The sequence below is a fragment of the Mytilus trossulus genome, chromosome 10, assembly GCF_036588685.1.
Source record: "Mytilus trossulus isolate FHL-02 chromosome 10, PNRI_Mtr1.1.1.hap1, whole genome shotgun sequence".
Taxonomy (NCBI): Eukaryota; Metazoa; Mollusca; class Bivalvia; order Mytilida; family Mytilidae; genus Mytilus; species Mytilus trossulus.
The window spans coordinates 48,428,257-48,455,509 of NC_086382.1; the positions used below are offsets into that span (position 1 = coordinate 48,428,257).

At 31.8% G+C, this 27,253-nt stretch overlaps 5 protein-coding genes across 5 annotated transcripts; all 5 read right to left on the reverse strand.

The window, feature by feature from the left end:
- Window positions 1-1,026: 1,026 nt before the first annotated feature.
- Window positions 1,027-12,268, reverse strand: LOC134687967 (uncharacterized). The gene is made up of 5 exons (XM_063548433.1): window positions 11,939-12,268; window positions 11,506-11,579; window positions 3,495-3,569; window positions 1,915-2,170; window positions 1,027-1,352 (listed from the first exon to the last, which is right to left on the reverse strand). Exons 1-5 carry the CDS (start codon window positions 12,177-12,179, stop codon window positions 1,066-1,068), a joined length of 933 nt encoding a protein of 310 aa, XP_063404503.1. The 5' UTR covers window positions 12,180-12,268; the 3' UTR covers window positions 1,027-1,065.
- Window positions 12,269-13,600: 1,332 nt separating this feature from the next.
- On the reverse strand, window positions 13,601-14,650 carry LOC134686297 (uncharacterized). Its single transcript, XM_063545964.1, has 2 exons — window positions 14,370-14,650; window positions 13,601-14,131 (listed from the first exon to the last, which is right to left on the reverse strand). Exons 1-2 carry the CDS (start codon window positions 14,587-14,589, stop codon window positions 14,022-14,024), a joined length of 330 nt encoding a protein of 109 aa, XP_063402034.1. The 5' UTR covers window positions 14,590-14,650; the 3' UTR covers window positions 13,601-14,021.
- Window positions 14,651-17,765: 3,115 nt separating this feature from the next.
- On the reverse strand, window positions 17,766-18,764 carry LOC134686298 (uncharacterized). Its single transcript, XM_063545965.1, has 2 exons — window positions 18,501-18,764; window positions 17,766-18,281 (listed from the first exon to the last, which is right to left on the reverse strand). The coding sequence occupies exons 1-2, from the start codon at window positions 18,730-18,732 to the stop codon at window positions 18,163-18,165; spliced, it is 351 nt and encodes a 116-aa protein (XP_063402035.1). The 5' UTR covers window positions 18,733-18,764; the 3' UTR covers window positions 17,766-18,162.
- A 3,277-nt stretch (window positions 18,765-22,041) lies between these two features.
- LOC134687968 (uncharacterized) lies at window positions 22,042-23,699 on the reverse strand. Its single transcript, XM_063548434.1, has 3 exons — window positions 23,629-23,699; window positions 23,157-23,355; window positions 22,042-22,238 (listed from the first exon to the last, which is right to left on the reverse strand). Exons 1-3 carry the CDS (start codon window positions 23,686-23,688, stop codon window positions 22,042-22,044), a joined length of 456 nt encoding a protein of 151 aa, XP_063404504.1. The 5' UTR covers window positions 23,689-23,699.
- A 2,170-nt stretch (window positions 23,700-25,869) lies between these two features.
- LOC134687529 (uncharacterized) lies at window positions 25,870-26,903 on the reverse strand. The gene is made up of 2 exons (XM_063547901.1): window positions 26,796-26,903; window positions 25,870-26,591 (listed from the first exon to the last, which is right to left on the reverse strand). The coding sequence occupies exons 1-2, from the start codon at window positions 26,862-26,864 to the stop codon at window positions 26,229-26,231; spliced, it is 432 nt and encodes a 143-aa protein (XP_063403971.1). The 5' UTR covers window positions 26,865-26,903; the 3' UTR covers window positions 25,870-26,228.
- Between the last annotated feature and the right edge of the window lie 350 nt (window positions 26,904-27,253).

The window sequence follows — 27,253 nt, forward strand, 5'->3', positions numbered from 1 at the left end:
AAATATATTTTATTATGTAACAACAAAGTCAAGAAAGATACTAAAGTTCAAATGTTCGAATGTTCACAAACTGTCTTTAAAGTTGAATTGTTCAAATGTTCAATAAATTGTCACACGGGCACATGATCGTATAGTGGTATAATTGTTCAGTCCTGATAGAATACGTTAGAATATAAAGCGCATGAGTTCCAGCCTACCCACGAGGGGGAAGACCTTGACGGAATCTCCGGTACCAATAGCTTGTACCAATCTGTCCTCTCAAGTCCAAAGCTGGATCTTATATAGTCCGGTTGTCCATAAACATTGGCTCATAGCTAATGGCCGGTTACATATTAGTCTGAATGTTAGTCTATGGTTAATTGTCAAACTATGCAATAAACCCCTGAAGGATACATGTTATTTCACAGTGGACATGGTCATTTATTGGCTTCAGGCTATACATGGTATGTCTATAATATTTGAACAGATCCTTATTTAAAAGTGTCCAAAGCGTACATGATTGTCATTGAATTGTTTAATTCCCTTTTAATAAATTTCCTAATTAATACTCCTTGATAATTAATAATATGGAACACCATGCAATTGTGTAACAATATCACCATACCATATCTCTTTTTTTTTTATAAGGGGTCAATAACAGAAACCCACTTGTTGCAGATGAAGCCACCTATACAAGAATAACATGTTAATCTAAATAGAACAAAAACATTCATTTTGATAGATTTAAGTTATTTTGTGCTTATGGCGTTTGTTTATTTTCATATTCTCCATGGATTGTTGTTTTTAAATTTGAAGGATGATTGATTTCAAGTAAAAATAAGTCCGAATTGTTGAAAAATGCACATGATAGGGACACTTGTGGACACAAGGCTGTATCATTGCATCTAGGCTACAGTCTGGTCTGATTAAGCACCTTTATGTAATTTGATAATATCGCTGCTCGTGTGTTTCGGAAACCATACCTTTTGTTAACGTACAGTATATTGTTCAAATCATTAACAGAAATACAAATATTAAATATATCTATTTCATACAAATTTTATTACTTCCACTAAAAAAATAGCTTCATTTTTCATATAAAGTTGGTAGATTATAATCTTCCACAAAAACTGAGTCATCGTCATTTTGCTGTGTTCTTTTCCACATTCTGATGTTTCTCATTAGTATTTCCTCTACATGCTGATCACAATCAGTAATGTGATCTAAATAGATAGATGGTATAGTTGAGATAGACTTTGGTCTGTGTGACTCTGGAACTGACAACTGTCTTTGCATAAAAGTGTTGTCTTCATACTTATATTCGCCATTACTGCTTCTAACTGAATCACCGCATGTTGACAGCGAGTCGGAATCTGAAGAAAAATCAGTTAGGTATACAGATGTCAGTCATCATTTCAAAATAGTTTTTCCCTTTATGTATAGAACTGTATTACTCATACCTAGGAAGAAAGGTATGTACCGCAACAGTAAACTAGACAATTTGACTAAGTGAACTTAGAGACACGATGATACCAAAGGGGCAGCCAAACCTACAAGACGAAAACTAACTTACAATCATTTTTATGACAAACTATGAAAAACAACCCAAAGTCTAACAAAATGCAAAACATAATATAGAATACAAACGACACAAAAAAACTGATATCAGGTGCTCCGGGTGGTTAAACAGATCCTGCTCCATATAACACTTCCGTCGTGTAAGATAAAAGTAAACATAACATTATGATTAAATAGACAACAATAAAAGGCCGCTGTTGCACATATAACTTCTAAACAAGAGACAGTGTCACTGTTTCTCTTCATTTGTGTAAATGTTGTGTTGCGTTTTTGAATTGTTGTCTTACCAAATATTCGTAGTACATATTATAATGGCAAACGCATGTTATAAGTAAAATATCATTTAATCAAATATACCTTCAATACTAGATAGTGATGACGAATCCAACTTGTTCATTCTACAGTAGGTAGGAACACTTTGTTGTCTGATTAATGGCGTCTCTATTTTTACCGACAATGAGGCTGGGTTAATGAACATCAACACCTGACTGAGATAACCTTTTGCATTAAACAAAGGCCTCTGTTGTATCTGACGTTTAGAAATCTGTTGTATTGTATCGCTTATTTGAATCAATTGTTTCATAAGTTTGATGTCTTGATTCCGTAACTGAATCTGAATAAAAAGGTGTAATTATTAACATATACATGCATTGCTACAATGGTATTAAGTGATGAACCTCATTGGTCGATTTAACAGATGAATATTAAAATTAAAACTCTAAAATATAATTTCATTTATTGTTACACAAGAATAATTATGACCATTCTTTTGGTTTAATTCAGTAATTCGAACGATACAATGCTTGTGTGGATTTTTTTTTATATAAATGCATGGTGCTGTCAACATGATCAAATAGGAACTTTGTAAAATTTCACTTATTATCTGTCTACGACCTTGTCTTTCTATTGTTTACCATCCATTTTCTCTGTTCTCATGGCTTTCACATTACCTGTAAGTCGTTATAATTAAAGATAGAGACTTATAAAAAAGGACCATTTTTTAAGATACCAAATCGTTAAGTTGAAAACTTATAAACTGATAACGCCAAGGCAAAAAATAAAAGATATATAAAAAGAAAGAAACACAACAGCATACTATCATATGAGGTATCTCTCAGTATGCTATCATATGAGAAACACAACAGTATACTATCATATGAGAAACACAACAGTATATAAAAAAGAAGATGTGGTATGATTGCCAATCAGACAACTATCAACAAAAGACAAAAATGACACAGACATTAACAACTATAGGTAAACCGTACGGCCTTCAACAATGAGCAAAGCCCATACCGCATAGTCAGCTATAAAAGGCCCCGATAAGACAATGTAAAACAATTCAAACGAAAAAACTAACAGCCTTATTTATGTAAAAAAAAATTGAACGAAAAACAAATATGTAACACATAAACAAACGACAACGACTGAATTACAGGCTCCTGACTTGGGACAGGCACATACATAAATAATGTGGCGGGGTTAAACATGCTAGCGGGATCCCAACCCTCCCCTAACCTGGGACAGTGGTATACCAGTACAACTTAAGAACGAACTATAAAAATCAGTTGAAAAAGGCTTAACTCATCAGATAGACAAAAAAATACAAGTGGACGTGGCCGGGTACTTATACATCCCGACACAAAAAGACACAATGAACAGATCTGAGAGTACTCGCAGTTATCTGACACAGCTAGTTCACAGCCACTAACAACTAATAAAAAAATCATGCATCTAAGACTAAACAATCAATCCGTACACATCCAACATCCAATGTATTTAGTGTAAAGACGTCATAAACAGCCAGAGAAAAACATGACCTTGTGAAATACTATCATATGAGAAACACAACAGTATACTATCATATGAGGTATCTCCATAAAAGAAATATATTTACATTTTTAAACATTAGCAAAATATATGTATGTTAAACCTACCAGATCCGACTTGATAGTTTCTATTGTCGTGTCAAGTCTAACCGATGCAATCATCAACTCATCCATAGTCGATCGCTATATATTCTCTAGCTAGTATGTATTCTACAGTTGTAATGTCTGCGGTATGAGCATTGGTTACAGTCCAGATTTCTGGTTCTTGGTGAGGCACCCTTAAAATATTTGTCACCTTTAACTACATATTTTTAAATACTACATGGAAATTAACATTTTATTTCAAAAATGTAAAATGCGAACGACTAATATTTTGATTAGGCGTTTAATTTAATCACCCAAATTGCTTTGAGATATAAAAGGAGTAAAATATTGACACAAATTATAGCTGCGTACAAGTATTATGATTTTTGAATTACATTGTCTTACTTGACCTAGTAAAATTAATAATAAATGATTCAAGGTTTTAGTATTCTGTTTAAAATCTGAAGAATTTACAATTTGAAGTGGTTATTTAAAATTAATTTGCCCAGGTGGTCGGCGGTTTGACAATCAGAACACTAATTTTCGCATATTATTACTTTTAATGACTTTTAATAAGCGAACTTATGAAAGGATTGAATTCTTAATTTCATATATTACGCGGGGTATTGAATTTCTTGATTTAATTATAAAACCAGAGTTCTTAATAAAATTACAATGTTTGGTATTCATTTTTACGGAAGCGTTTTTGCGCCACACATTTTTTACGCAAACCTTTGCGATATAACGTAAAAATTTGCGATGTAGCGCAAGTTAAACTACTTATTTAAAAGTTGCCGTTAGGTTTTTTCCTTAACCTTGAGTCGTCTGTTATTTTTAGTTTGACTATTTCAGTACACAAATTTTGATCGGCAGGTAAAAGTAAAATGATAACAAGTGTGCAATAATATATAATAATGAAAAAGGACAAGCTATCCTTTAACAAAATATAAAAGCAAAACAAAAAATACACTGCAGAAAACTGAACAATGAGTAACGGTACACAAACCAACAAAAACGGAAGTTCTCCGGGACAGTTTACAGTTCAACAAGTGAAATCGCGGTTCTCGCGATACAGTTTAGTAAGTTGGTGTTGATGATGTTAAGGGGTCATCCAGCCGTTAATATATAGATGCTGAAATTACTTTAATTTTTAATTTAAGCATCACTTCACGTAAGTCGAACAATAACATTACCAAAAGCAATTTGATTTGAGTGTTTGGGTTCAAACTCCACTTTTATAAGCAACGCTTTTTTGGCTTACTATGTCCACCAGTCTTTATTGTTGGGGGGAGCCGGAATGCCAGGGGAAAACCTTCTATATGAAAATTGAAAACTCTAGTGAATTTAGATTCGAGTCGCACGAGTGGGTTTTGAACTCACAACCTCAGTGGTGACTGGCTACTTAGACCACTCGGCCATCGATGCCACTACCGAAAGCGAAATCAAAATTTCCAAATGTAATACAATGGGTCTAAATCAAACCTTTTATTTACATTAATTTTGATTTATGACATTACAAAACAAACAACTGATTCATTTAAATGTTTAAATATTTTGTATTAAAGTGTATTTATTCATACAAATGAGCGATGACACAATCAAAGAGATACGTGTATATACGGAACTAATTGGAACTAATTAGATATACTATATAATTCAAAGTAAAAAAGCAACTTGCACTCCATCGTTTTCAGGTTCTATCAAACATATAATACATTTGAATGGACAATGGAACAAAAATGAGAAAGCATGCCTACATTTGTAGTTATGGCATTGTTCGAGTGTTTTCTAACTCTATGTTTAATTCACAGTTTGTTATCTTTTGTAAGAGAATGGTTTAAATGCTATGATAATAGTTGCACTTCTTCTCTTTCATCGTTCCGTTTCTTGTTTAGTCATAAAACAGGCCCTTTGGGTTTTTCGTTTGAATAGTTTCATGTTTTAAGCTCACCTGGTCTACAGGGCCAAGTGAGCTTTGCTCATTACCCGCAGTTTGTCGTCCGTTAACTTTTACAAACATCTTCTCCTCTGAAACTACTGGACAAAATTAAACCATACTATCATTCTGTATAGGAGTGAAATGCCCTTAAATGAGGATTTGTTTACCCTCTTTTGTGTTTTGAGCAAAAACAATTAAGAAAGAAACTAAACAGACAAAATGATCGATAATACTAGATAAAAAATACGAAATTTTTATTATGAATTTTATTTCTTGTCTACAATGTTGGTGAGAGCCCATTGTCAAATATGCTTATAGACCTAGATTAGCACCACAGGCTCTCAAGAGCCTATAGTTTCATGTAGAGCTTGTTAAAATATATAGCTGAATAAACGGTATGGTTTATGCTCTTTATTGGTGGTCGAAAGGTGACCTTCAGTTGCTTTAATCCATTTCCTTTAAACTGTTTACCTCTGTTTGATAGATTTTACATTGACAATCACATCTCATCTCTTTGTTTTATATTAAGTAATTATCTATAAATATTGTTCGATGGTAAAAAATTTGTTTCTCTTATGAACGACGAAGTATAATGTCTTGTGTATCTCCAGTGTTTAAGCATTTTTATTGTAATTAGTACAAAGTCTAATGTGTTATAGATCTTATATGTACTTTAGTAGGTATCTAGGCGAAACAAATATTCCCAAGACCATCCAAATATTTTTTTATCTTTATCATTTTTGATAAAAAGCCAGTATAGAAACTCTATTCTCACCCATCCACGTATTGGATAACGGGTCCCTTTACATAATGTACTGTTAGTGTATTGTCCATTGGTACATTGACTGATCCGTTACTAAGATATAGTTATCAGACCACAAAGACATATTTGTTGACAGATTAGTTTGTTTTGAAATATGATATAAGGTCATGGATCAGTCTTATTTACCAAATAAAGATAAGCTCAACACCTTGTGTCAATCTTTAAATGGTCAGATCAGAAAGATAAATCTCTAACACGCATTAAATAATGTAAATGTTCATTTATAAAAACTTTTTACAATGATATATTCTATAAAGTAATTCTTTTTTCCGTGTGAATTCAAATTCTTGAATCTAAGTCAAATATTTTGTATTATTACCAAAATGCGCGGGTTTTCAAGGGTGTATGCGTATTGTGGGAAGAATGTAAACTTTTTTAATGAGGAAAATGTACAAATTCTAGATAGATGTTATATCAGATGTGCTTTTCGTTTTTCGTTTTGTTCAGATATTAGGCCGTTTGTTTTCCCCATTTGAATTTTTGTTACATTAGTCATGTCGTTGCCTTTTTTAGCTTGCAATGTGGTATGAATTTCGCTTATGGACGTTCAGGCTTATATTTGCCTTTTTTTAATGTTATTTGCTCTCTGATAGAATGTTGTCTCATTGGCATTCGTACCAGATCTTTTTTATTTTTAAAAACACGCTACTCAAAATAACTTCAAAGTCTGCTCGAGTGCTTCGGAGGGGTACACAGTTCGTGAAAGTATTATACCAATCTAGTGTAAGTTTAGGTTGAGATTTTGGTAGTGAAAAAGAAGAACCACATGAACTTCAATTTTTCTTTTTTTAATAGATAGTGACTCTACCATATGAAAAGTTTTGGACAATCAAACACATTTAAAATATTGCGACCATGAAAAATATAACAAACTATATTGAAGGTTACTGTTAGCAGTTATATCTGATAAAGTGAACTTTTATAATTAGTGAATAGAACAGTCATAATCTACCAATATTTCTCGGCTACATTACAATCTGCCCTCGAAATAAAAAAAAATTGTGTACATTGAATTCGAAGCTGAATATCATTTAGAAATATAGATTCAAAATAAGACATGATTATAGTTATACTATAAAACAAGGTTAATTCCACATACTAGGTACCAGACTATTTATTTTGAAATTGTATTGCCCAAAAATCTCATTTGATAGTATCTGTGACCACTTTAATAAGATAATTACTTTGACTGATATTATGAAACTAAAACAAAAACATTTTGCATAAAGATAGAATTGGAACCAAATTGGTCTTTGTAAAATTCTAAATTTTCAATAAATGTGCAGAATTATTTATGTTTCTAATAAAGAGTCATTTGGAATGAGTAAATTATGAGCCAGCTGTCTAGTAATGAAGAAAAAATTCAAAATAACATTTCATTGCATATACGAATATAACCATTACTGATCTTGTTCAAGCTTTAGTAACTATGTAACCTCAAGTATCCAAAATATTCTATAGAAACGCCAACTAACAACAGAATGAGACATTGAAATACCCACGATATTTGTTTATGACTCAGAAATATTTACTGTAGTGAAATGTAGGAATGATTTCCTACAACTGTCAAATTCAAGGAAATATTTGTTTTACCCTTTTTTGTGTGGAACTGGATTTGACATACACAACCGGATGTGATGTATCATGAATTGGTGATATGATATTACACCTAGGCTACACTTGCTATAATAGACCACTTTCGAGTTCATCCGTCACCGGCAAAAACTCGTCAATTATACACGCCTTTATGACGTCATTTACCAGATAGAGGGGGTCGCCTGTATCCCTGAACTATATACGTTCATCAAGCGTCTTAGTGATCGTCATTGTGCAGTATAAACTAGAAATAATGGTTGCTCTGTAGGTACTTACTGACAATTCCCTAATGAAAGCAGTGTTGATTATCATTTTTGAGAATTCAATTTGCCAAATAATTCGTACAATACAGAACTATAGTTTTCCAACCACTCGCTCAGCATTAGACGGAAATGAAGACGCCCCTAAACGCACAAATGACGGTGATAAAGGCGCGTATAATTGACGAGTTTTTGCCGGTGACGGATGAACTCGAAAGTGGTCTATTGTGGTATCTACACGTAGATGGCGTGTTGCAATGCTCTTGTCCAACATACCCTCGTGTCGAGGTATTGTGCACGACGTGTCATATCTACTGGATTGATTGTTAATACCGTTCTCGTTCTGCCAATGCATAATATATTGGCTTTGGACTTTAACATACTACATACAATTAATTGATTTTGAATGTTAATTTTGTTCTTCTCTAAGATTGCTCTGACGACTGACGTCCTTTATGAGGACTGCCGAGGCCGAGAGACGAGTATTGCGTGATTGCTATGACGTCTGTACGCATTTCTTTTCACTAATTGCTTAGTCCCCAACAAACCTTATATGTTAGAGCAATTTCAACTATTTTTTTTCTTTCAAATAGACTTTAATTATTGAATCTAGACAATTTTATCAAACAGGTAGAAAAGGTTGCAAATCGTTTGAAATTCAAATAAGTCTGCTCTTTGGTTAACATTTGTTATGCTCCGCCTAGGGATGCTATGATTTTCGGTCTGTGCGTGCGTTCGTTTGTACGTCCTTCTGATTGTCCCGCATCAAGTTAAAAGGTTGTGGTCAAGGTAGTTTTTGATGAAGTTGGAGTCAACAACTTGAAACGCAGTACAAATGTTCCCTATATATGATATAATCAATCTAATTGTAACCACAATTGCACGGTCCACTGAATCTAGAAAGTACTAGTGCGAGTGGGGCATCCGTGTACTATGAATTCATTCTTATATTTTTAAAAATGTAAGATAGCTTATTTGAGACAGGTCGTCCTCTTTTTTTGACTGCAATGTAGTGCCAAATGCACCTTACTGTTTCATTTAACGTATTTTAACAGTACAATGGGGTAGAAAAATAAATGTTTTGTCTAGACTTCATAAAATTCCCTCTATTTCGATCTTTTTTTTTTCGTATCTCGTTTTCATTTCGATGATGAGGTGGCCATGTTATATATTGATCAGCGAATTGTTCTATAAAATATAACACAGCAGTCTTATATCATGACTACAATACACTAAAGAACTTAGTCCTGTATTACACCTCTCCTGCAAAGAATATTATTTTAGAAATTAATTTAGACAACGATATTTGTTACTTTATCATTCTAACACCATTAATTGAAGTATCTTCACGCTGGGTGTGGGATCAAACAGTAAGTGTTTTTAAACATTCTCCTACATTGAAATAGTCGTTTTACTAGTGACTTATTGTCAGATATCAGTACTTTATTAAACTTACGAGGAAAGTTATTGTCAATGCTGTCTTGTGTATAGACGGTTACCTAACAATTTATGCCTCACATGTAGTTGTTCATTAAACACCTGTTTGAGTACTAAAAGTCATGGATTAGGCTAAAATTCGTTGACACATGTATTGGTTATTAAAAACTTGTTTGTTACCTAGCTTCAATGCAAATGTATTGTAACGTCGACATGCGGAAATTAAATAAAGGCAAATGGTGTAACATCAGGAAACAAGACTTTCAAAAATTAAAATCTTTATGCACATGTTAAATTAACGAAAGCGTTTTTTGTAGAATTTTTGTCAGGGCACAATAATATCTAAATAGGAAAAAATACATCAATTTTATTATACGCCTTTTGGTTAAGAAGAAATAAAGTTTAATGGGTAAAATTTAACAGTAGGAAATGTCAAAACCATATAAACACTATGATTTTAAACATGCAAAGAATTTACTATATAAAAACCACAGAACAGAACCTTCGGCATTCCTCAACAGTTTTTTCATGGAGAAGTAGAATCATACATGGAGTCACGTGTATTTTTCATTTTTCTGTTGTTTTATGCATGACTTAATGATGACAACAAAAGACAAACAAAATCTCAGCAGGACAATACAATTTCTTTTCCATGTAACGATACTAATTTTGTATTTGTTTTTGTGTTTTGTACAAGATTTATGTCTTCCGTTAAATAATGTCCTGTTGTAAATCTATACAAATTGAAATGTTAAGACTCTCCGAATAGGCATTCAACATGTAACAACGTAATCATTACTGTTATCCTATTATAATAAATGAAAGGACTATTCTTTTAAGTGGTCTCAGCTAGGATCTCGAATCTGTAATTTGGACTTAAAAACAAGTATTTTTGGAAAAGAATCTTTTTTTTCAAATGATCAAATTATTAAACAAATCTAACATTAATTGTTATGAAGAGATAAAAAAGATTTCTGGTTGTATAATATAAACACATTAAACGAGTATGATCATCATTGCAATTCTCACCATTATCTCTGTTGTTCTTTCGTCATCCCTGTCCCCTTTTCCGTATTCTAGTCTAGTGATATTTATGTTTGTTTGTTTTTTTATTATATAATGCATGCTCACATTCAAATTATAATGTTATAATATTGTATCGTGGAGAAAACTTCATAAGTATGTTTTACTTGTGTCTGATCCTTTTTGCTTTGAGCAAATAAAATATTTCGAATCTAAAACGATATATATGCATAATACCGAAGCACAAAACCTTGCGTATTAAATTAAAAAATCAAAGCTTCCCTTTAGATATAACATTTGGAAAATTTGCGTTTAAGCAAAACAAATCATACCTCATTCCCAAGACGTATAATAGAACAAAACAGTATTTGGAGTTTTTGGTTTATTTTTTTATAACAATTGTACAGTAACCAGTAAAAATAAAATGCTGACCAACAATTGAGAATAAACGACTCTAGAGGAAATGTTATACAAGGGAGAAAGCGTTCTTCGTCATCGATGTTATAGATTTACAATAAATTATTCATTAGAAATACTTGTAACACATATACACTGAACATTCAACATTATATTGCAGTGAACAGCGTCGTGTAAATCAGAATAAATTAGCATTTTACAACACGGAAGCGTGTCAAGTTCTCTATTAGAATAAGTTAGCATCTTTCAACACTGAAATGTGTCAAGTTCTGTCAATTTTATATCAAACACTATGTCACTTGAAAACAGTTCCTCTCCCACAAGTCGCGACACTGATGAATGTATTGCACACATTGCTCAGAGTGTGTCTTCTATTCATTTATATATCGGTAGTAACGGCGTCCTGAGTGTAAAGTATTGAGCGATACCAACATGGTATTTTGTCGAAGAATGCTAAGCTTTCAATGAAGCTTTTTGTCGTCCAAGTCTAACTTAATCACTATCGCTGTCACTACTTTGTGAATATTTCCATAATTTTACATTTGTTCTGAAGAGTCCTTTGTCTGCACATTCATCATTATCGCCGTCGCTGTCGGATGAACTGCTAGATACATCTGAAATAGTACATAAATACTTTTACAATAAATTCGTGTAATAAAAGATACAATGTTTTGGCTATTTTTAATTTGAACTCTTCCATATATTTTCATGTTGCTATGACCATGAATGCATGGGTACTATCAGCTTTAGCATAATTAATGTTGATATAAAAATTTCCTTTTTTTTTTAAACTTATAACTTACAAAATATGAACAACTTAACACAGATGAAAGAAGTTGAATGAAACATCAATTCCACCTCTAACTGAAATAAAAAAAATCACTGCTTTTGAAAAGACGAATATTAACAGAACGCACACAGAATTGTAATATTAGTTTATCATTTTCAATAAATTATATATAAGCTTAGATACCTTCGTCAATTTTGGTCAGCTCTGCCGCCTTGAAAGCATCTGATAGTAATGTACGGCGCCCCCTGTTGCTAACTCGTACCCGTTTAGTACTTTTACTTTTCTTGCTGAGTTGTTGTATACTGTTGTTGATATTTAACAACTGTTTCATCAGCTGTACGTCCTGGTTTCTCATTTCACTCAACTCGTTTCTCAGCACAGCCAGAGCACTGGTAACTCTCTCTGTAGCATTGTCGTTGGCCATTTTAAGTCGTTAGTAAACTAACTTTGTCTAAGTTTAAATAGTATTTCGTGATCAGTAGCGGATTTTCTACCGAACTAAGCGGATTCCCGTTTATATACTTACAGAACAATAGTTAGCTATTAGCTGATTATTCTATCTTACCACGTGACTTACTAATTGTCAATTTAAAACGGGTTTACAATAAATTTACATTGAATATAAAGGCCTTACAATATTATGGAAAACTTTTTTTATGCTCTACGCCTTATAGAGGTCATGAACAAAATTAGATAATAATACTGAACATCTAAAATTATTTATTTTGAATTTGAAATGTTATATTTTATAATTTTATCAAACTAAATTACCTTTATTGAAAATATTCTGATCATAAATTTTTCCATCATCATCAGTCTTAATTCTTGATATATATTTTTATACAAGGGTGCTACCAATACTATAAATTGATTCAATACGTGACGTTTTCATTTCCTTTTTTGTTTGCCTAGTAAAACGCTTTATGTTGAATTGAATCTGCCATACAGAAAACTAATAAACAAAATCTGCACAGTTGGGAATAAGAAATTTACACATGTACACGATAGTCAGGTTTCCTGATACAATATTTTCAAAACTTTAAGCTAACTTCCAAATCCGGAACCATTTTAAAAGTACACTAAGGTATTAAAACGATCTGTATCTAGTTTTTTTGGTGTTTTTTTTCATAGTCTTTGAAAGTAGTAAGTGTTTGACTTGTGTTGGTTCATCGGGATAACATTACTATATTAAAGTCAATTTAGTCATGTGCTTTCTCAATCTTATAAGTTGATATTATATACAGTGAGCTTGGTATACATGTACTTGTTATAACATGTGCTTATTGTTGAAGGCCGTATGATGACCTATAGTTGTTAAAATGTTTGTGTCGTTTGGTCTCTTGTGGAGAGTTGCCCTCATTCGCTATCATTCCACATCTTCTTTTTTTTTTATATTAAAGACCTAAATTTCAGTATTTTTGTTTGCTCATTACTCCTTACAACAGCAGCCTTCTACAAATGTATATGATCGACAAGTTAACCGATGTTTTTTGTTGTATATTTATAAATGTAAAATATTCGGTGCTATATTCGCGACTTTGAATTTACCTTCGAATCATCAAGATCATTTTACCGCAAGAGTGTCTCATTGTAAAATCACCATCGATTTTGTGTAACATGTATTTTGATTAAACAAATAATGTTTTTTAGGATGAAAAAATGTGTTGAAAAGTTATGGTTCATTTGCATGTACATGTATTTGAGATATTTAAATACCAAAATTTCAAGTGGTTGTATTTAAAAGTGCATCAAAACCGTATATATTTTGTGTTGTTAACAAATCACTTCATAATGTATATTATTGACTACTAAGAAGAAGATACTAAATGATAAAATAAGTCTTAATAAATTAATAATTATTTAATCTTTAATTGATCATAACAATTGTAAAAAACAATAACGTAAGTCAAATACATTTGACTGTGTAAATAAATAAGTTGTCTTTGGTAGGAAAGCCTACGACTGCACCGCCATCTCATAAATAGTCATAAATAAAACTAGTCATATTTCCCGTTAAAAGATTCAGGTCTTTGAATAGCACCATACAGTCATTATATTGCACGTTTATAATTCTTGACACATCTCCAATCTTTTAGATTCAGAGGAACGCGGATCTCATGCGGTTTAACATATTCTCACTCTAGACTCAAATGTCCTAGTCTCTTTGGAATGTTTTCTAATCCGTTTAAGTTTACCCGGAACTCGGATGTATCCTACATCCTGTATTCTTTGTATTTTCAGATTCTGAATTGTAAATGAAGTGTGTCTATTTACTGTCCACTGATTTGGCATACTTCCATAATTTCACGTTTGTTTTGAACACGTCTTCATCTGAACTTGAACAGCTATCGTCATCACTCTCAGACATAACTGCATCTGGAAAAATAAAAGAATAAAACAATTAAAATTTAGTTCAACCATGTTGAATAGTTAGTTTATTCATAATTACGCTACAATATCCGACTTTTTAATTTTACGATATAATAATATATATATATATTTTTACATTTATTTTACCGTACGACACAGCAGACAACAATTAAAAAAATTAAAACATCTTATTTTTTTTTCATTTAAAAATATAGAAAATTTGCTAAATCAAAGTTTTAATTACCTTCATTTATTTTTGACATCGTTGATGATCTCATGAGTTCCTTTAATGTAGCCTTTCGATTTCTGTTTGAAGATTTGCTCTTTTTCTGTTTCTTAATCAGCTGTTGGATACTGCTATTGAGATTAAGTAACTGCTTCATTAACTGGACATCCTGACTTCTCACCTCATTCAGTTCTGTTCTCAGGACAGCCAATGCACTGCTTACTCTATCTGTTGCCATTTTACTTATATATTTCCCTTTTAATGTTCCCAGTTAGCTTTCACATGTAGATATGATTAAATGATCGATTCACCTGTGCCTTATATACCCACAGACACAATACTACAGCTAGGGGTATATCACTGGTTGATCGAATTTCACCTATTTGTCAGACCACCACTATTACTATTAATTTCTAAGGCCAATAGAGAGATTATTGTTTAAATGCCACATCGATGAAATAATGTAACACCCGTGAGGATATTAGTAGGTCTGTACACTGTATGACCGGTCAATGATATCATTTATGGATAGAACAGAAAGTATATGATTACTGTACGTGGATTTATTACGACATTTGGATAAACTATTTATTTTTCATATATACACGTCTCACGTATTACATAAAACCTCATCAATATGTCAATTTTGATATGTGCATTTTCTTCGCTTAATATATTAAAATGAAAAGACTGTTCAAATTAAAACGCCATTTCAACAATTCAGGGGGTCTTTGATTTGATTACCGTTATACCAATTTTACAGAACACAGATATAGGAAGATGTGGTATGAGTGCCAATGAGACAACATCCCATCCAAATCACAATTTAAAAAAGTAAACCATTATAAGTCAATGAACGAACTGCAACACGGAGCATTGGCTCACACCGAACAACAAGCTATAAAGGGCCCCCAAAATACTAGTGTAAAACCATTCAAACGGGAAAACCAACGGTCTAACCTATATAAAAAACGAGAGACGAGAAATACGTATGAATTACATAAACAAACGACATTACTGTACATCAGATTCCTGACTTAGGACAGGTGCAAACATTTGCAGCGGGATTAAACGTTTTAATGGTACCAAACCTTCTCCCTTTTTCTGAAACAATATCATAACATCACAATATAGGAAAACACACGATAAAATATCAATTGGCAGGCTTAATACCTATATTTATAATTTTTTAGTTCTCGTCATGAGATTTTATGAAATATCTGTCACTGATGTTAATCAAGTAATAATCCAGCAATAACACCTTACGTGATAAAAGCTCCGTATGATGTGTATGTTTTATGTTGACACAATCTATTATTCTTTCATCCCTTATGATTTCAAATCTGACCAACATTACTCGGTCTGTGCATTACAAAACCATGCAATTTAAAAGAGTACATGAAATACTGTTAACTTTTGCCATATTTTAAAACAATTTCATACTCCTGACCCAATGACCAAGAATCATAAATTTTAAAAGAGTGAGGAAAATTGTGTGTCCTTCCAAAAATACCATTATAATCATATTAACAAGCACGATTACAAATCTGATTTATAGGACTAATAGGAATTTTAATTGGCAGCATTGACTGCTAGTTGATTGGTAAACGTCCAGTGACAAATAGTTCGTGTATGTTCAAGACGATTTCTTTAGTTGTTTACTCGTTTTGAATCATCTTGCTATTTGTAAAGCATGTAATTTCCCTAAATAGAATACTTAACAAAATAAATATTCGACGAACTGACCGCTAACATGTTTAACCCCGCCACATTCTGTTTGTATGTGCCTTTCCAAAGTCAGGGCTTGTCATTCAGGGGTTGTCGATTGTTGATGTGTTACATATTTGTTTTTCGTTCATTTTTTGTACATTTGGCATTTCAGCGCCTTTTAGATGACTATGTGGTATGGGCTTTGTTCAATGTTGAAGGCCGCACGGTGACCTATAGTTGTTCATTTTTGTATTATTGCCGTTGCATTTTATATGACCAAATGGTTAACTTAACAAAACGTTTATTGGATGTACAGAAAATGTATCTGCGAAGTTTTTAGGGGACGATCATCTTATATCTAAGAGGGCAGGTGATGCAGCAGGATGATTTTATAAATGAAACTCCTGATCAGCCTGGAGCTGAAAATATATAACCTTGCGCGAGATGGACTAACATTTTAAAGTATGCACAAATTGAAGGAATAAGTTGAATACAAACGTAAAAAAAGAATAGTCAAAACTCAAAAAATTCTCCTGGTCATCTCTTCCCCCAAATATATCAAATGGTTGTCCAGCTTAATACAAGACGTTTGGAAATAATTTTCATTTAAACGTACATGTATGACCGTTTCCAATAGTGGTACTCTATATGGAAGAAGAAGTCATGCATTGGAGAAAAAAACGTATGGTGAACTCATTTGTTTTTCAACACATACAAATATAATTAACATGCGTTACACGTGAAACCAATATAATGTTTCCTTTTCCTATTTCACTTTTACGCCAGAGTTTATTTAATATTGAATAACCACTTTCTCCCCTGCTACGAATTCTTTACTTGTGTCGAACAGTCCTCCATTGTTCCGTTTCATTAGGTCTTTAAGGACAGAAATAATTTTTTGTCTCTTGTGGAGTATTGAGTTTCATTGTTTACTATCTGCTTTGTTTTGATTTATTTCTTTGTTTTATGTAAATACAATAAATTGATGTCATTTGAAGGTGTTTCATGTACATTATTTATTTCTGCGTACTAACTTTTTTCTGTTTGTATTTTTTGTTAAATATTTGAAAGTGTATTTTTTTTAGATACATTTTCATAGTATTGTGAAGTTGCACAATATTACATCTTCCGTATTGTCATTTTGGGAGTATGTTTGTGCATACCGCTAGAAATATTTACCATTTCACAGAACCACCTCATGACCAGAATATTTGATGACTGCAATCCCTAACACAGTACAAAAACCATGTAGAACAAAATGTAAATTTGCATTTATAAGAGTTGAAAAAGATTTTTAAAAAGATTTTAAGATAGCTGACAGGACATTACATTTATGATTTTAAACGAACTGGCAAAATATAATTTTTTTTTTTTTGCAATGTGGACTAAAGCCTAGATCATCAATATTATCAATCCCAGTTGGTCTGGATGGGTTACCCCATGTCTCCTTTAGTAAACACATGATATTCCTTCTTTGACTGTGCAGAAGACCTCCAAAAACATTGAAAGTGCCTTGTCAATTTGTTTTGTTTCTTCCCGGCGTGAATACTTCAATTAAACATTCGACAGCTAGACAGTAAGTACATATTGAAATATAAACCAAATAAAAAACAAAAACCATAAGGAGCCAATGACACTAGGAGGTGATATATCAATCATTGAAATTATACCTAGGTACAGTATAGCAAGAAAAACATATATAAATATATTTCAAATAAATTTAATATATTAAAATCATGATAACAATTGTATAAAGTTAACAATAAAGTAGTCGATTTGACCATGTGTCGGTAAAATAATTACAATTAGAGATAACGTAATAAATAGAAAATAGTGTTAATTCATCATTTCGATAAAGAATGTTATTTTAAGCATTTTCTTGTTCCAATCCATTACTCTGATTTGAGTTCTGCGATTTCGCATATGCACTGTGTCCTATAAATACGATTTCTCTCCTATGTAACAGCACCATTTAAAGTTTATTGCACAATGTCTTGAGCTATTGGCAGTAGATCTGAATATCATCAGAAAACTCGTCTTCTTGCGATACTAAACTTTGTATCTTGTTAGTTTGGCAGTGTATAAAATGTTTGTTAAATGTCTAATCACTGTCTTCCGATGATTGTGAATATTTCCACAATTTAACGTTTGTTCTGAAGATTTCTTCATCTGAACTTGTATCGCTTTCATAATCACTTTCTGATGAACTTGATGTACTATCTGAAAATATAAATTAAGACAAATATTAAGTCACAGTTCTTTTGAATATAAATTTTAATATTGTATTCATAAGATTTCAAAATAAAGTATAAAATAAATGTTTACGTTATCATATGCTTATATTAAATAAATTAAAAAGTTGGGTGATAAAATGTCGAAATTATCATTATTATTTTTTTTTTAAATTTTATTGAAACATAGATATTGAACGATAATTACCTTCATCAATTTTGCTGAGTGTTGAAGTTCGGATCATTTCTTTGAAGTTTGTTTTCTGACTTTTGGATCCTTTACTTCTTTTAGAAGATTTTTGTTTCTTTGTCAGCTGTTGAATGCTGTTGTTGATGTTCATTAATTGTTTCATCAGTTGTACATCTTGGTTTCTCATGTCACTCAACTCAGTTCTCAAGGCAGCAAGAGCTGTATTTACTCTTTCTGTAGCGTTGGCCATTGTTTTTCTGTAATGTTTTTTGACGTGTAAATGTAGACGTAAAATGTAATAATAAAAGTTAGAAGAAATTTGCTCTTTATATACTTTCAGAAACAATAGACCACTATGGGGTATATTCAGTTGTATTGGATGATTAAATTTCACTCGCCACCTCTGAGACTATCGATTTCATAGGCCAACAGGAACCCGATTGTCATTTTACCCCCTTGGCTAATAGCACTTACCATCGGCGAGAGGTTAAAGTGTATGATTCTGAAAGTAAACATATACATTAGTACGTTTTGTTTTATAATTACATATCTGTTTACGGATATGTAATTAATCGCTTCACACCTTATTTTAATGTGATGTTTTACTTGATTATTTTATACTTTACCCTACAGGGCCTTAATAATAATTTGTATAAAATATATACTCACGAAATGCAGATTTTATGATATATTTTTATACTGCAGGGGTAACATGACATTTGTTTATTTAATTTGTGGGAAGGTAGAAAGGATATAGACATCACGTTCAATGTAATTTTCCATTAACATTTTGTTTGTTATAGGTATATTATAAAAGTTTACGGTGCAGTTTTTTACATACGGATAAGAATAAATGCTCATGATTTCCATTTGTAAAAATAATATGATTTTTTTTAAATTTTACACACTGAAATTATTCATTGCTTCTTTTTTCAAATGAGTCTTTATCAATTATATGCAGTTAAAAGGCAAGTTGAAATGTATATAACTTTTACACAACTCTTAAAAATAAAACTATTTATATAATATTTTGACTTTTATACATTGAGTACTGGCAAGTCGTTTACCATAAGCACACATGCTATCATTTAAAAAAAAAATACATATCAAGTTAATTAGATACACTGATACATCATGTAAGATCAAAGTAGTATACCAAAGGGAAAACATAAACCAAGAGGCAATAGTAAACGACTGGGGAGAAGAAACCAAGAGTAAAAAAAGTTGTAAAATAATAAAAAATAAAAATCTGAAACATTTCAAACGTATGGAAAACAAATCAACAAAAGAAGCCTCTTGGTGTCAGATATTTTCGCTGTGTTGAACATCTTTTGATGGTCTTGTTCTGCTTCTTTGGTCTTTGGTCACATTGTTGTCTCTTTGACACATTCATTGTTTCCATTCTCAATTTCAACCATAACGGAACGGAACAGAGGATCAACAAAACACTACTTAGAAATACAGCATGCAGCATCTGACGAACACTAAGAAATATCACTCATAACCAGGATGCTGATCTATACCTTTGACTTTGATAGTTATATAAAGCAAAAGTGTATATTCAGATCAAATGTTCACCCATACATGTTACTGGTAGAATATTATTCACGTATGTTTTGATTAAATGCTTGGAAAGCTTAAATTTATACAATAGCAAAAAAAAAACCTTCATAGAATAGGTTCCAATTTACCTGTGTTAACAACAGTAGTTTTAACTCTAAATCACTTCCACAGTTTTAAAAACAGAAAAAGACCCGAACGAAACATGATAGACATAATTTAAGCTTTGTGTCGACTTGACGATTTTGTCTCTTTTGGAGAGTTGTGTCATTGGAAATCATACATATCTTATATGTATACTGTCATTTACAAAAAATCTGCAATGTTAAATTCCGATCTGATATCAAAATTTTATTAAACCACTTTACGAAAAGATGTCTGTCTCTGCATTTGGTTTAAATAGAAGGTAAAAAAAAGGCCCTTGAATGATATTGAGGGGAACATGTCATTGGATGCAATTGTGACAGTCGCAGTTTTTCATTGCAACTCGGAAGTTCAAAGATCGAAAGTTAATTTTTAGGAGCAAATCTTTATATATCATTATTAAAAGAAATGATCATCACAATCATAATATACAATGGGAACTTACTTGTATAAAGCTGATTTAGAACATCTTAGATTTCATGTTATAAGACTGTAATTATAATTTGTCAATTAGAATACATTGCATACATCATGCTGACGTAATTGTCTTGCATGTTAAAGACTATTGTATCTAGTGCACAACACGACTTACACATTGGCTCTACTATTTGCCATTTGTTTTCATGTGTTTGGTATACTATATCATTTTCTCTCCTAGTGTGCATTCCTGTCAAACAGAACAACCAGCTATTCAATGTGTCCATGATCCATACACTTCACTTTCACAATACTATTAATTAGACCACTTCAGAGTTATATTTGTGATATTGAAAGACTTGGTTTTGTTTGCTATTTTTGTTTTATGATTTCTAATTATAAATCTTGATTTTTTTAAGTAGCATACAAACATTTTACCTTGACCCATATCATGACCATATGTTTAAATGGAATATTTATTCTGACTGGAAAAATACCAGTTCATAAATGATTGATTTTTTCATTTGAGAAAGACATTGATAAGCAACTCTTCTGTGATAGTGTAAAAATTGTTTGTTATTTTTTGTTTTTGTTTTGTTCTTGTTTGCTCTTGTTGTCAGAGCCATTTATAGTTGACTATATGATATAAATCTGATGCTGTTTTTTTTCATTGAAATTATAATTATAGTAAAAAAAACGTTCGCAATGGCAATCATACTACATACCCTAATTTTTCTTTTTACTAGTATAAAATTTCAAAATCCACAATGGTACAAACATGTATCAACTGAAAACCCTTATTTGCAAAGAAAAAAACACCACCGTAGTACACTAACAAGAAGTTGAATACATGCTCTTAAAGAAGATAACAGTGTTTTGTTGCAATCGACGAGACAAGCTCAGGGTTAAAACGTGACAAGATCTAAACAAAGATGTATATAATGTGCTATTGTGTAATAAAAAAAAACCACCCAACTATGCTAAACAATATGTACAAAGGAACAGAAACACTAAACTGCATGGAACAAATGAAAGGAATTCAGCACAAAATGCATATACATTGTATGCAGTGGTAAATTGAGTTATTGCTAGTGATACCAGTTTAAAACAAAATAAGGTAGATATCACATAGGTTCTAGTAGCCTCGATGTAAAAGAAGTCTAAAATAAAACCAAAGCATTATTAAGTTATATAAATTTTATTGCAAGAAATCCAGCTAATGGAGCCTTCATCGAAATGTGAAATCAGGTAGCGTTTCGTTTTCTCCGTCCTATATCTCAGCACGTACACCTTAATAGACCACATTGTATCAGTCGAATTTGTTTGTTCGCTTTGTAACAAATATCATTTTAGAGCATCTCCAACAAATATCGTCTTGAGCTGAGGATTTTACGAACAGTTGTCTGTCTTTTATTTGTAAACTCATAACGGCACATGTTCAATCATTATCATGACACCTGGAGAATTTCCATAATTTTATATTCGTCTTAAGAATCTCTTCATCTGAACTTTCATCGCCTTCATCGTCACTCAGAGGAAGTATAGAGACTATGCTGGTACGTAAATGAAAACCATTGGATTTTGAAAATGTTTCATCTTCTGTATCGGAATAATCACTCATATCTTCTGAAATGTCTGCAATAATAAATCAATTACATTACGAATAACAGTGCACAAAATATACTACCTTAACGATGTGTTATGTTTTTCAAACTTAAATAATTTTGCTCGATTCGATAAAGTTGCTGTTCTGTTGACGTCTTACACCATATTGCAATAGTTGTAAAGTTGCATGCACACTGTAAGTTCTGTACTTCCTTAATTCTTTGTGATAATATTCTAAGTTTCTACTATTTTCCAAGAGTATAGACATACCAGTATCAACAATTTTTATTTAGAGAGCCTACACCAATATTAAATGTTGCATAATGTTTCAATTGCATAAAAATCCCTGATTGCAATATATGGGCTTATGAACCATTTTAATATTCATTGGTTTTTTTTCAGAGATAAAATTAAATGATTTGGAATGCAAAATGTATGCAAATCGTAAATGTGCAAACGATTTAGTGTGCGTGTTGCTGTTACAATGATGACAATATTTTAAAGAATATAATGGATTCCAATTTTAATATTTTTACGAAGAAATGGTATCACCTTATGTAGGTATCTTTAAATAAAAGCTCTTTTATCATTTTTTTTTTAAAATAAACAATGCTATACTATCTGTTTATTTTTTATCTAATATTATATACCCTATATTCCGTCATGACCAAATACTGTGATATTTCTTTAGTGGAAAATATTTTTTCAGAATAGTTATTTCGTTTTAAACGTTGATTGTAGAGGAACATCTAGGCCAAAAAAGAAAAAAAAAGAAAAAGTCAAAATAGGATTGTTTTTGCTATTGGTCAAGTGTGATGACAATTATCTAAAGAATAACACGTATGCAGACTCAAACGATTATTGTGGTGTTTAAATGTTCGCTTACAGTGCACATTTAGGTAACATGAAGTAAATAGCATCGTGTAAAGAAACACACATACAACATACCATCTGAGCTTGAACTAGATCCAATATAGTCCTTGTGAAGCCACATAAAAGGTGGCACACTTTGTTGTCTTTTTGGTTTATGATTGTTGGTACATGGTTTAATCAACTGCCAACGCCGTTGATGGGCTATTTTCTGTATCGTTACATTGATATTCAATAATTGTTTCATTAGTTGTACATCTTGGTTTCTCATCTCAAGCTAAAATAATAAAAAAAAATATCATTTAAGAGTCAAAATAATTAATCTTAATCAAATGTATTTTGGTCAAACGTGAAATGCGTGTTACATTTTGCAAGCATATTCTATTTCTATCGGGTTTGATACAAATATAGTTAGGATAGGTAAAGTAACATCATGTAGAAGTTTCTATTCGAATTATGTTTATCATATATAGTATCAACAATAGATGAACCAAAACAATAAAACATACAACGAAGCACATACATACCAAACGGCAAACATATAACCTACCAAATCATTGCGTAATGTAGCAATAGCCATATTTACTCTATCAGCACCATTATACTCCATCGTCCAACACTGTGTCATAAAAAGTAGTAGTCTACAATTATGTCGATGACATTGATATCAATCACGTGGACTATCTGAAAACAAATGTAGAATACTTAATACTTTTAATCTTTAAACAACGGGGCTTCTCATATTACCTCTCCTGCATACAATATTTTACAGATGTTTTTTTTGAGAAATTAAGTCACACGACGAATAACTTAGAATAAAAAAGACAACACAGTTGCTATCTTTGGAAATATCAAATATGGCATTTCTGTTTAAAAAAAGTGATTTGAACATTTGAACAATGTTGGATAATGGATTGTTCATTGGTGGATGACTGATTATGGTTGGCTTTGTTTTTGTTGATTTGTTTTGTTTTTGTTATAAATACAGAAGGCAAACACTACGCATCAAAGTTACAAAGAAATAGTTTTATAACTTCTGTTTACACAGCTTATATAAGGTGATTTGAAGAAAGTATTCTTTAATTATGATACCCATTTTAATACAACGATTCCCTTTCGGGATGAAAATTTCAGGAACTCAATTTTCTGCTCTCCCTTGACACCATTTGCGAGTATGGTCTTTGAGGAAACGATGATAGTCCGTCGGAAGGGGACGATAAATGGCTGATCCGTGTTAAGAGAGAGAGCCATATCTCTTGCACGTTAAAGACACACTTGTAGGTTTCGAAAAAGAGTAGGCTAATGCCGCTACAAGGCAGCACTCGCAACCACAAAGTGGAAAGGGATTAATATAAGTTGTAAAACTTGTTTCCCAATCCACTATAAATAAATATGTTTAAACTAATACAACCAAGTCTGGAACATCTAAATCATACACAAAACTAGAAAATAGACCTAGTTTTCTTTATTTGGTTCTCTTATTTTCTTGACAAAAAACGAACTTTTCTGCAATTCTAATTCGGGTTATATACATATTGATCTTAACAAAAACAAAATTGGTAGTAAAATGAAAGGTTGCCAGATTTCCATAAAATGCCTTTTCTTTACATATCTCCTGCATAGAAATTCCACTATGAAATTGATACGACCATGGGAGACATTGAAAGCAAGGGTTCGAAAATTAAAGTCGAAATGTACGTTACGTAAATACTTATAACCATTATAGGGTCATGGAATAAATATAATAATAGTGTATTTATAGCGCTTGAAAATAAAATATAATTTCTGATATATCAATTAGTGTTTAAAACTTTTTTTTGAGATTGTACATTTGTAGAATGCTATATTTTAAATTGTGTCGTTTTACATCCATCATAAGGAATTGGTTTATGTTTCCCATATTCTTTTCTGTTTAGAGAAGACGTTATTTAGTTCAAAATTTTATCTACTTCTGTCATATTTGAACTATAAGTTTATGTTTAGACTGAAGTATATTTTTTGTTTCTAAATATATATCCGTCTCCCACTATATCTAGCAAGATGTTGATTTTTTACAGACACTTCAGAGTCTGTCTTTGTAAGCAGAGATTAGATGTAAGTGCATTTTCATGCACATACTGTACATTTCAAAACATACACCTGTTTGATGATGCTGGATAGTCGTGAAAACAAACCAATAATGAAACACACATTTATTAAATTTACATGAAATAAACTTATCATAAAAAGGACAACCAATCAGATCTTAACTAAATTAATCTTGAATTTCTTCAATTCATGTTATTTGAACATTCATGGATGGTGTTTATACCAATCATACCACATTTCCTTTAAGAAGAGAAACAGTGCTGCCAGAAATTCAGTTAATGTAATGAATCTAATATCATACCATAACCTTAATTACAAGGACAACCAGAACGGCTCATACGACAACTGATAGTTTTGAATCTCTGAATTGAAATCGTATAACTTCATAATACACAATGATCTAAACAGCTCAGAACGAACTGAAGAGATGCATATTTGTTAAGAAATAAAGGATTCAGAAGTGTGCATATTCTCTATTTTAAAGGGTATTTTTAACCATGTGTTAAAATGAAGAAAAATAACATCTATATGTTTTATGCTATATAGGGTATCTAGGATTTAGCATATTTATAGACGGAAATGTGTGTAGGTAGCAATCGCTTACTTTGTATCAAACCCCTTCTTGTGTTTTAAAATCTCCTTGAAGTCATCACCATACCAGAACGAAATTAAATATGTATATATAGAAGTACAAACGATAAAGTACATTTTTAGCTTTTATTATTTTAGAATATACATTTACATTAAATGTCTCATATGTTCAAACTGTGCTTCTGGTTGAACATTGTCATTGTTTTTGTTGTTGTTCTGTCAATGTCTAATCTTCTAATGTCTTCATTTACACTAAGAATATACTTATAATGTCTATGCCCTGTCTCTCTTCTATATTCCTGGAGCTTAGGTTTATAATCGTAAACCATTCGTAAACCATTTTATTTCCGACGCAGTCTGTAAACCATCGTAAACCATTTTCCTCCGACGCCGAATGCATACTTTCATAACAGTTGGTTAGTACTTATGTAGTATTAATATTTGATTCGTGTTAATCAAACGTAATAATGTTCAAACGTGGTCAAATACATTTTCATCGTCTGATGTTTTGTCTTCAAACACGTCGCAATCGCTGTCAGAGAAATCGTTGATCTCGTCATCTGAAGATCCATATTCTGAACCTGATCCAGTGCTATTGATGCACAGAGCTCTGAAAGCTGCAAGTGTTCCCTTAAGCGGCATCGGTGTATCAATTTTACGCATGTCTGATGCAGAAATTATTCTCTTTCCTCCGCAGTTTGTATTACCACATGAACAAAACAGCTGACTGCATCTTTTAGATGGTTTTGTGCCCCTAGTCGTTAATTTCTTTATAGTTGCGTTGATATTTAAGAGTTGTCTCATTAGTTGATCATCCTGAGTTCTGACTTTCATCTGGAAAATAAATATAGACCGTAAATAAGTTTGTTAGCACATTATATAACTGCAGCATAAATACTAATAATAATTCATTTTTTTTCTAAATTTGTATCTTCAGGTAAACATATTTTCTTTTTTTTAATTATAACTGGAAAATTAAAATAAATTGTTGCGTTATCATATCAATTGGACTAAAGAACATTTAAATGAAAATCTTACCAGATCATATTTCACGGTTTCCAGTGCCTCGCTGACTCTTTCTGTTGCTGCTTCGTATTGGTATTCCATATTCAGACTTTTGAAGACTATTCTGTTTGATGCGTGTGCTTTCAATGTAAAAATATTTATGAAGATACGTTATGTTTCAGTCATTATTTATACTATTTAGGAATGTAAACATAGTCAGCATGGGGTAATGACATATCCTTTACTTGATTATTAGTTTGTTGTGAGTAAGAACAATGTAATAATTTCCCTTCGGAGTATCAAGTTTCACATGTATTGTTTTTGTTGTAGACCGTTGTCTATTGCTCTGCATGAGATTCTCAGTGTGAGATTTTATACAAAAGTCACAGAAGTACACTGCCACAATGCTTAAGAATAGAAATTCCAATCGCTAAAAATAAATAGTAGCAGCTTGAAGGAGAAGGTGGTTAGCAGATACTTACTGTGGTGTT

Excerpts from the sequence above, each read along its gene's own strand:
- LOC134687529 (XM_063547901.1), bottom strand. The coding sequence starts at position 26,864 with ATGGAATACCAATACGAAGCAGCAACAGAAAGAGTCAGCGAGGCACTG. Across the intron at positions 26,592-26,795 it reads AAACCGTGAAATATGATCTG|ATGAAAGTCAGAACTCAGGA; the intron begins GTAAGATTTTCA and ends TTTATTTTCCAG.
- LOC134686297 (XM_063545964.1), bottom strand. The coding sequence starts at position 14,589 with ATGGCAACAGATAGAGTAAGCAGTGCATTGGCTGTCCTGAGAACAGAA. Across the intron at positions 14,132-14,369 it reads GATGTCAAAAATAAATGAAG|ATGCAGTTATGTCTGAGAGT; the intron begins GTAATTAAAACT and ends TTATTTTTCCAG.
- LOC134686298 (XM_063545965.1), bottom strand. The coding sequence starts at position 18,732 with ATGGCCAACGCTACAGAAAGAGTAAATACAGCTCTTGCTGCCTTGAGA. Across the intron at positions 18,282-18,500 it reads ACTCAGCAAAATTGATGAAG|ATAGTACATCAAGTTCATCA; the intron begins GTAATTATCGTT and ends TTATATTTTCAG.
- LOC134687968 (XM_063548434.1), bottom strand. The coding sequence starts at position 23,688 with ATGGAGTATAATGGTGCTGATAGAGTAAATATGGCTATTGCTACATTA. Across the intron at positions 23,356-23,628 it reads CTACATTACGCAATGATTTG|CTTGAGATGAGAAACCAAGA; the intron begins GTAGGTTATATG and ends TTATTATTTTAG. Across the intron at positions 22,239-23,156 it reads ATCTAGTTCAAGCTCAGATG|ACATTTCAGAAGATATGAGT; the intron begins GTATGTTGTATG and ends TTATTATTGCAG.
- LOC134687967 (XM_063548433.1), bottom strand. The coding sequence starts at position 12,179 with ATGGCCAACGACAATGCTACAGAGAGAGTTACCAGTGCTCTGGCTGTG. Across the intron at positions 2,171-3,494 it reads AAACTATCAAGTCGGATCTG|ATTCAGTTACGGAATCAAGA; the intron begins GTAGGTTTAACA and ends CTTTTTATTCAG. Across the intron at positions 1,353-1,914 it reads ATCACTATCTAGTATTGAAG|ATTCCGACTCGCTGTCAACA; the intron begins GTATATTTGATT and ends ATTTTTCTTCAG.